Source organism: Medicago sativa, chromosome 4 (assembly GCF_051527215.1).
Source record: "Medicago sativa cultivar Bolivia chromosome 4, Bolivia_mono, whole genome shotgun sequence".
Classification (NCBI taxonomy): domain Eukaryota; kingdom Viridiplantae; phylum Streptophyta; class Magnoliopsida; order Fabales; family Fabaceae; genus Medicago; species Medicago sativa.
The window spans coordinates 54,372,023-54,382,630 of record NC_140752.1 but is presented as its reverse complement, the minus strand read 5'-3'; the positions used below and the strand labels follow the sequence as shown (position 1 = coordinate 54,382,630).

The window sequence follows — 10,608 nt, the reverse complement described above, 5'->3', positions numbered from 1 at the left end:
TATATTTGATAAGTGATATTTTTGTTGTGTGTTAATATTTATTAGTAGCCCCTATTTTATATATTTAGTGGGAGAAATATATTTAGTGGAAGAATATATTTATTGGAAGAATATATTTAGTGGAAGAATATATTTAGTGGAGAAATATATTTAGTGGAGAAATATAATTATTTAGAATAATGAGGCTTTGGGGCAGAATTGGAAATTAAAAGAAAATAAGTAGGTTTAGAAGGAGAGTTAGAGTTAGAAAATTTATTACGTGCAAAACTGTTTTGGAGAAAGAGGAGAAACCTAGAGAAAGAAGATAAGCCTAGAGAAAGAGGAGAAACCTAGAGAAGAGAAGGGTCAGAGAAGATAAGTCTGTAGAATCCTTGCAATCAATCAATCTAAGGTAAGGGTTGGACTAACCTTCTTTAATCATAAGTATATGGTTCTGAAATAGGGTTTAACATGTTTGTTGTTGTTTTATTTTGATGATTAAAGAAGTTAGGGTTTGAAAAGAAGTTAGGGTTTTGAATTGCAATTTAATTGATGAAATTCATGCTCTAGTTGTAGTGATATGTTTGGGTATGTTAATTTGTTGATAAATGAATTGTTGATGATGAAATTGCATGCTCTTGGTATATGTATTTGCATACTTGATGAATTATGCTCAAATGATGATTTATGTTATGTTGTTGTTGATTTGTGGTTGGATTCATGATTATGAGTTGTGGTTGTTGATGATTGTTGTTGTTAATGTCATATTATGAATTGGATATGAATTATGTTGAGTTGTTGTTGTTGATTGTGATGATTTTGAATGAATGTGAAGTTTGAATAATATAAGTTGCTTTTTCTGATTTTTTTCATCTCTGCCCCGAATTTTGAAATGAAAACTGGTATTGATCGGTGCATAATCGGTCTTAGGTGTAAACACGAAAGTTGTAGGTATGGATGTTACCTTTCTAATGACGTTGGTTTGACTCTAAAATGATTTATAGAACTTGATTATGGTCAAATTACTGCACGTAGGTCACAACGAAATTGCACAGTGACAACATTCTCTATTTCATGTTTTTGCGTTTTTTTCACATGTTTCTGTTTTGAATTGACCTTTGGTGTAAACATGAAAGCTTTAGATAATTTTGTTACTTTTCCATTGGCTTTGGTTTGATGTGAAAATGATTTTTGGTTTTTGATTTATGATGAAAATACTCCAAGGATGTCTTAGCAAAATTGCACAGTGACAACATTCTCTGTTTCATGTTTTTGCGTCTTTTTCACACGTTTCTGTTTTGAATTGGTCTTTGGTATAAACATGAAAGTTGTTGATAATTGTGTTATCTTTTCAGTAGCCTTGGTTTGACTTGAAAATATGTTGTGTATAATTTATTATGTTTTTACAAAGATGCATGATGAATTGTTGATGTTTAAATACGATGTTATATGATGTTGTTTATGATTGATGAATTATGAGATTATGATGCGAAGTCGTTGTTGTTGCCGTTGCTGCTATTGTTGTCATTGTCGTTAAAGTTGTAAGTTGTTGTCGATGTCATTGAAGTTGTTGGTCGTCGTTGCATTGTCGTTGAGTCTATGCATCATCATTAAAGTTGAAGGTTTATGCCCTGGAATGCTTAGTCATTCACATTTAAAGTTGAGGGCTCATGCCCTGGAATGCTTAGTCATTCACCACTAAAGTTGAGGGCTCATGCCCTGGAATGCTTAGTCATTCACCACTAAAGTTGAGGGCTCATGCCCTGGAATGCTTAGTCATTCACCACGTTGAGAGCCTATGCTCTATAAGTTGAGGGCTTATGCCCTGATTGGTACGACATGCATAACTAGTTGTCAAGTTGATTAAGTTGTCGTTGATGTTGAGTTGTCGATGTTGTTGTCGTGTTGTCAAGTTGTTATTATAACTAATGAGTTGATAATGAGTAATTATGTGAAGCATTAATGTTGTATAATTGTTGTCTATAATGTTAAATTTGTTGTTATTTATGTTGTTAAATTCTGTTGATGAATTATATGCTTATTATTATTGAATGTGAATCTCACCCCTTCTGTTTGAATGTTGCCTCTACGTGGGTAACGTGCAGATAACCAGGATTAGCTGTTGATGTGAGTTGACTCCCTCACGTGTCGTCTTAGGGTTGCTCTGATACGTAACAGGATGGGGATCTTTGCATTGTTTTCCATTTGTTATGTATTATTATGAATTATGTTGATGAACCTTTGCAAATGATTGTTTAATAAGTTGCTTATGTTGAGGCCTTTTAGTGCCAAGTACTTGTTTAAACATTTAAGAATTTTTCCGCTGCAACATATTTGAATTTATAGACAGCAGGTGTTTGAAATAAAGAGTAGATTTTAACTTTATTTATATTTGAGGATATTTTAAAGAAATGTGACATCCTGTTTTAAGTCGAATACTCTGATTATTATGTATTATTTTACATGTTGGGATAACGGGGTGTTACACTTTCCAGGGGGCCTTACGAGTTGTCACTTTTACCGGACTTCGGTAAACACGTGGCATGCAAGCTTTGGAATGATAAATCAGTAAGTATAAATTGCTTTATTTAATTTAATGATATTTTACTATTATGTGAAGTTTACTTTACGTATAATATGTTATGTTTATTTAATTTAAGTATAACTACGTAGAATATGTCATGCTTATTTTACATATTTAAGTACAATTGATTTATTTTTAACGTAGAATATATATAGTTTATTATTACGTCAAAGTTTATGTTACGTAGAATATATATAGTTTATTATTATGTCAAACTTTATGTTACGTAGAATATATATAGTTTAATATTTCATTTTTTTTACGTAGAATATTTATAGTTTATTATTTCATGTTTATTTTACATATTTAATTATTTTTTTTGTATTTCAGTTGCAAGTGAATCGTAAGATGAAAGGCATCTCGCACGGGAGGAAACTGAAGCTTTCTGCTTGTCCCTTCCGTTGTCGGTAGATGCTAACCCTTGGTTCTGGGAACCGGTTGATAGATCGGGTCTAAGGCCCCTCCTTCTGATTGGGTACGACAACATCTCCCATGGTTTAGTGTGTGCCATGGCTGAGAGATGACATCAGGAGACCAACAGTTTCCATCTGTCTGTTGGGGAGATGACCATCATACTGGATGATGTTGCTTGTCTCCTAGGCATCCTTGTCGCTAGACGGCTCATTCATGAGGAGGATTTAGATCATGACCATGCTATGGATATGCTGATGACCCACCTGTTGTTTTCGGTGGAGGATGAAGTTGGGTATGTGACTGATTTTGGTGCATCTGTCTCTTACACGGCCCTGAAAGACCGTTATGACCACCTGTTGAACATGTGTAACCATTTGTTTGGGGAGGATTTATCAGAGGAGGAGGAGCAGGAGCTGAGTCGTATTAGGACCGCCTGTGTCAAGGCGTTCTTGTTGCTCTTGCTTGGCTACACCCTTTTTGCCAGCAAGAACAGCAAAACCGTTAGTCTGCTGTGGATGCTTGCGATTCGGGATTTGGATCACATATGCACGTGGTCATGGGGCGCGATGGGACTTGCATTCTTGTATGAGCAGCTGAATCTTACCTCAGACTCAAATTGTGGCTCAGTTGGTGGTTACATGAGCTTGCTTGTGGTAATATATTTTTTCTTCTTTTTTTAAGTTAAACGTAAATGTATAGTTTCTTGTATGAACCTCGTATGCTGACATAGATTTGTCTCTTTGTGTTTGCAGGGATGGGTTATAGCTCACTTCAGACATGTGGTTTCGAGGTCCAAATATCTAGATTACGACCGGGAGGACCCCTATGTGGGTAGATGGAAACCTAAAAGGGGGTTTGCTGATGCTGACCACTTCATAGGCTTGTTGGACTCGATGGAGCATTGTCATGTCACCTGGAGGCCGTACGAGCACCGACGAGACGTGACGCCTTTTTAGGACGTGTGCTGGTACTCCGGATGGATCACGGCCGACAGACAGAGGATGGTGCGTCACTTGCCGGAGCGAGTGCTGAAGCACTACAGACATGTTCAGAAGGTTTCCCCGACCTCCTACTACGGTTATGCCTCGTGCCCCAGCAGATGTGGCTGCTGCCTTCTTGGAGTTTGCTCTGCATGTCGTTCCCCACCAGCAGAGGGGTGCCCAGGTCCCAGACGACGAGCCTTGGAAGCATTCAGATAGGTACATCAGGTGGTTCTACAGTGTGTCCCATCCTCTCATCGTCAACCCTGCTCCAGATCCTGATATTGTCACGCCGAGACCTGTCTACCAGGATATTCTTGTTGACCAGAAGTGGGCCAGACATCCTCCCGATCCATTGCAGGTCATCAGTAACATGAGAGACAGAGTGGAGCATGCGATGGGGATTCCAGAGGTGGTTTCAAATCCACTTTTCTTTGGCATTTTGGAGGGCCTCCAGACCGATTATAGCGTGTTTGACCATCAGCAGGTTCCGAGGAGGAGGTCTAGGAGTCCACAGAAGGACCAGTAGTGTCTTATTTTAGGACTACATTTTATGACTTTTTTGGATATTTGTAGTATTTTTCTCGACTTTTTGGTATTTACATTTAGGTCTAGCAGCTGGTTGTATGATATTTACATTTGCGCGGTTGCGCCTCTTTATGACATTTGCGTTAATTTTCGTTAAAATTGCATTTCTAAATTATTATTGAATGAATGCATGTTCTCTAAATTATGAGTTTTGGTTGAATCAATGAATGCATGTACTGTAAACAGGGAATGAAGGAACAATACAGTAGCTAGTGCCACTGCCATTCTGTTCTAGTGCCACTGCCAGTCTGTTCTGGTGCGAGCAGTGCACCAGCAGCAGCGTGAGTTAACTCACGCTTGAGTTAAAGCTTGCGTGAGTTAAGTCACGCTAGTGTTAATACTAGTGTGAGCTAAGTCACGCTACAGATCCTAGTCATGGGGCATGCTCTGAACCAGTGTTTACACTAGCATGACTAAAGACACGCTACGTGACTTAAGTCACGTGATATTTTGTACTAGCGTAACTTAAGTCACGCTACGTGACTTAAGTTACGTGCAGTTTGTACTGGCGCATGTTAAGTTGCGTAGGGGTATATATGTATTTTACTTTGGGACTGAGCAAATCTGTTAGGTAAAGAGCATAATTCTTGTTTTGTTTCAGCAAGAGTGCTAATAGTCAACTAACCCAATAATAATTTTTGTGAATGAAAATTCGTTTTTATAATAGACTTTGGAAATCCAAATACAGCAGTTTTGGAAATTCAAAAACTATACTTAGTCAAAATTTGGTAGAACTGGACAATGAAACATTCAACCCATACTCAATGTTTCTAGCACCATTAATCGCAACTTGCAACGAGCAAGGAAGCACGTATTAAGGGGGGTATTGTACATTGGACCTTGTCAACAAATCATGCCACAAAAAGAAAAGTTGCAGCTGAATATGGAGCGTCACACACCCCCGATCAATGAGGGAAAACAAATGTAATAGCCACGCAAATAGTGGAGCAAGCCTAAACACAGCAGACAATATTGTTTGACTAAAAGGAATATTTGTAAATAAATATTCATCTTATATAATCTTTGAATTTAATTTGTGCTATATGACAATGACTTGTGTATGAAAAAATTTCTTCAAAAAAAAAATGTGTCTATGAAAAATTAGCAGATTTTTTTAAAGGGTAGAGTTTATATAGATTTAAACTAGACGCCAACAATTTATTTTCCTAAAAATTTCAGCCAAGTCTCTCGCCTCCCCAATTCTAAAAAATTGCCGTTATATACCATTATTTTTATTAAAAATTTTGGATTTTTTTTTAAGAAGCTAAATTAGTCCCACCTAAATTGACATTAGAGAGAATCGAACCTGAGACCTCAAGGAGGAGCTAAAAATTTTGGATTTTATTTTATGTATTAAGAATGTAATCTTAAATTTGATGAAACATATATTGTAACTATGTACCAGCAATTTTAATATTCAAATTTTCGGTATAAATCAGTTATGGCAAGTTTAAAATCAAATTTCAAGGTGCACCTGCAAACAATCATGAATATAGAGTGTGTTTAACCTACTAAACAGTAAATATTGGACATAACAACACAAGACAAACCAACACAATACAAGGCAACAACACATGACAAACTTTTATGGTATTGAATACTATTTAGTCTTATATAATTTATGGTAGACAAAAGACTATTTTGATATTTTCGACAACTTGTACATGAGACAAAAAGTTGTGTTGTGGTTTAACGAGGGACAAGAATTTCAATTTTTGTTTTGTTTCTTGCCTCCACTTTGTCATGTCCATGTAACAACTTTCCAAATCAAATAATACACAACTAAAGTTGTCATGTCCTATGCTTTATCGTTTAGCAGATCAAATGCATCCTTAGTGACATTTGAAGCAACACTATTTTTTTGCTTGAATGCAGTTTTTGACCCCTCATATTTTGACTCGAATTGGATTTTAACCCCCCTTATTTTGAAATCCGGACTTTTAGCCCATGCTTTTTATATTTTCAGGATTTTCACCCTATAATATATTTTTTCAGAATTTTGGAGAATCAAAATCCTACAAAATATAAAATAAAAAATGGGTTGAAATTACGAATTTTATTATATGAGAGTTAAGATTCAATTTCAATCAAAATAATGGATTAAAACTGCATTTAAGTTTTGTTTTGGCAGTGCCATAGTTTATTAAAATTGCTGGAATTTAAAGAGGCAATGGAGGTCATTGTGTCACATTGTTTGTGGGCCTGCATTTTCATTCAATAATGAGCACCAGCAATTACTATGAGTTTTCAATTATTTTGCGTATCAGCAAATTCAAATTTTCGGCTGGTAAATTCAAACATTGACTTGACCCGAACACAAGAAGAAAAATAATTACTAGCGTAAAGAATACTTCGCGTCTAAGGATGGATGTGGACATTCAGTATATCACAGTCATTTGCGGAGTTTTACGAGTCTTAGGTATAATATAAAAAAATAGCTCTTTATATAATAATACGGCATAAATTTTTTTAGCTTATTGTTGTGATTTTATTAGCTCATCATTTTGTTTTTTTTTCCTGCTTTTCACTACCAAATAATTTTCTTTTAGCTAACATCTGAAAATAAATCAAATACTTTATAGCACAAGAAAATATCATAGAAGTAGAAAATAATAGCACATGTGAAGTAGACTGAAATTTTAGAACCTGAAAAATAGAGAACGAAAAAAAAACCCGAGTGGATCACAAGATCCTAAATGTGTCTTACATCAGTTTCATGATCATGAATGTGTCTCGCAATATCCTACATTATCAAATTCAATTTTGCAATCCTTTCAATCAATTCAAGAAAGTTGACATTATTATATTGATATAATTTATTTTTTTGAAACATTTGTAAGACAAGATTAAAATTAATTTCTCTAGTAGACTCATTTTCAAATAAAATATACTCCATCCGTTTCAAAATACATGTCGTAGTCAACCACTTCACACTTGTCAATGCACAACTTTGACCGTTAATATCTTTAATTATCTAAAGTAAGAAATTATAAAAATTTAATATTTTGAAAATATTTGTCGAGATAAATAAAACACCTTACATGCTAACATTTGTGTAATATTTTAGTCAAAAAGAAGGGTCAAAGTAAGTCATATGAATAATGCACATTGCAAAAATGCGACATGTATTTTGAAATGGAGGAAGTAATTTGTTTTGTTATGATTATCCCTTCTTGGATAATAAATATCACTAATATTAGTGAGACACATTATTAGTAACAAAGGGCCCAAAAAAACTAACATAAATTTCTTCAATAATAAACTTTTTAGCACACTATTAAGAACAATCATTTTTTTTTATAAGAAGGGTGTATATAGAAATCTTTGTGCTATATAGGGCTATATAGAGCAAATCGCACAAAAAACATTAATAGACTTCAATCCAACCCTTCATCATGTCAATGTTTGGGGCCTTTCAGTGAACTTTGTTATATATATTCTCCCATAAACCAAATGTTTCTATATACATCTCCCTCCATTAATTTTTTTTGGGTCCACTAACGACATAGGCCCTAAGCCGTCGCACCCCTGGCCTATGCCTAGGGTCGATCCTGCAGTATACGTGTGACTAAAATTGCAAAGAAACAATAATGCAAACTTTATTAAAAACAAGAAATAGCATTGTTTGATGCAATACAATCACAATCGTCTCATATCCATTTTGTTGAAAATGAGATAAAACAATATCATTGTTAATTGTTAAAAGAACGTCTATTTCTACATAAGTTACAAAAGGATCATTTAACCATTGGTGATCCATTTTGTTGCATAGTTGACTCTTCATAACTTTCATAGCTGGAAAAAAACAAGTTCAACACTTGCTGTTGCTACCTGCAAGAACAAAGAAAACATCAAAAGCTTATAATCCATAACAAATGAGTTGCACTTATTTGTTTTCACAAATTTTGCACAAAGATCTGAAATGCCTTTCAATTTTGTACAATTTTGGTTAGATCGAACATTTATAACTTAATTTCAAAGTTGATGGCGCAAAGCCACTTACGACACATCTACAAAATCATTTGGATAAAGCTAAAACATCCTCAATGATTTTCTCACATCAAAAGTTGCATATGACTTCGCGGGACTCAACATGAAACACATGGTAAAAGTTCAGTATTTTTTCATCAAACCTAGCATTGAGCTCATGCAACTACAAATCCAAAACACTAAACAAACAATCGTTCTTATAATGATGCAAATTAGAAACACTATAAGTTGAAAAGCATTCAAAAGATCTTGATCACACCTTTGTAGCAGTACACTCAAATAATTTTGGAATTCCCAAAATCTCAACCATGATATATAACATGAAGATAAAATCAAATGATTGAAGCAAATCTACCAAAAGCACAATTTTGCCATATTTTTCGAATGAGGGATCATTCCCCACTTCTTGAATCACCCCAACAATGGAACCATACAAAGTCATCAACCTAGTGAGAGTCCTAAATTGGGAACCCCAACGAGTGTCACCCGCTCGAGCAACATATGATTCTTGATTCATTCCACTATTAGTCTCTATTTCTCCCTCCTCAATCAATTTATCCAACCAAGCTATTTGTTTGTCCAAAGAAATTCTTGTCTCTTGTTAGAAGATTATATGAAATGAACAATCATATTAACCTTATCGAAAAAACCAGTAACATGTTTCTGAGTCTTAGCACAAGCAACAAGTGTCAATTGAAGTTGATGTGCCACCTCGCATTTTGTATTAAAGTTCTCAAACCACTAAACCGCCCTCACATATTGCTATCTCCGTCATACTCATGCCTCCTAATGCTAGACAAACTCAAGCCATTAATAGACAACAACTTCTCAAGAGCATCTTCAAATGACTTAGCACTTGTTTCTTTAACTTTTATAATGCCAAGAAATATTTCTTTTATCAAGCATTCACTATCAGCATAACGAACAACAACAACAACCATTTGTTCTTTACCAGCAACATCACCATATTCATCAATCAAAATACAAAACACATCATCCACCATATGATATCACATACAATTTCTTGAGTTATTTCACATGCACAAGTAGCAACAAGATCCTTTTGAATGTCAGGGGAAGTCATTAAGATATTTCCAGGAACACAATCTAATACAGTAGCTATCTTTGGGTTACTTTCCTTTCAAGTGTCCAAAACCTCAAGAAATGCCCCTTGTATAAAGAGTCGCGGGCGTTGTCACTTCCTCTAAATGGCAAGCCACATGTTAAAAGATAATTATTAGCTAGAAGGGATGTGTTCACATAAACTTGATATTCGACATTCGTTGCTTAGTTAGATTAACAAATGCATCCTTAATACTTTGGTTTGGGTTCATGAGAGAATAACCCATATGCACACAATCTACATGAGAATTTTTGAAATAAGTAGCTTGATTAGCCAGTCTTCGAGTATTCTTCCATTCACAAAAACCATCTCCCACAAAGTGATCCCCACCACTTTTAGACAAATATAATTTTTAAACAAAAAACATGGCAAACAAAATGCTAGGTCCTTAGATTCACTATACTCAATCCAATTATACAAATTAAACCAATTCTTACAAAATCGACGTCTTTGTTTACCATGATCAGACCACGGATAAATGAAATTACTAGAAGGTTGATGAGGACCTATTTTTAGGTAAGCTTTACGTACCTTATCTTGGATATTAGGATGATAGCTTGAAATTGAAGGCTTAATTCCTGGATCCGTTTTCAACACTTCATAATCAATAACTTTAAGACTCTCAGTGGTCGAGTTGGGTATAACTTGAGGTTTTGTCTCACTTGGATGTCGAGTATTTGATGCTTCTTGATTAGCCAAAGAAATAGCTTTAACTATAGAAAACACAGGAAACAACTTCATCATGTAAAACAGAATAGTGACTTTGTGAGCACAATTCTACAAAGAAACCATAATATAAAATTGACAATTTGCCATTCATGAAGCATATTCCACCATGTGCTTTTCTCACGCGTCCTATTTTTTTAACGCAAATATTTTTGGCTTGTATTATATAATCCGATGGTTTTTTAGGGATTTTCATATCAAAATCTCTCTTATTTCAGTAGTTT

General features: G+C 34.8%; 1 protein-coding gene and 1 pseudogene across 1 annotated transcript; one reads left to right on the top strand and one right to left on the bottom strand.

The window, feature by feature from the left end:
- Positions 1-4,021: 4,021 nt before the first annotated feature.
- LOC146929886 (uncharacterized) lies at positions 4,022-4,486 on the top strand. The gene has a single exon (XM_085707426.1). It carries the CDS (start codon positions 4,022-4,024, stop codon positions 4,484-4,486), a length of 465 nt encoding a protein of 154 aa, XP_085563552.1.
- A 3,627-nt stretch (positions 4,487-8,113) lies between these two features.
- On the bottom strand, positions 8,114-10,291 carry LOC146929885 (uncharacterized; annotated as a pseudogene).
- Positions 10,292-10,608: the final 317 nt, after the last annotated feature.

Excerpts from the sequence above, each read along its gene's own strand:
- LOC146929886 (XM_085707426.1), top strand. The coding sequence starts at position 4,022 with ATGTTCAGAAGGTTTCCCCGACCTCCTACTACGGTTATGCCTCGTGCC.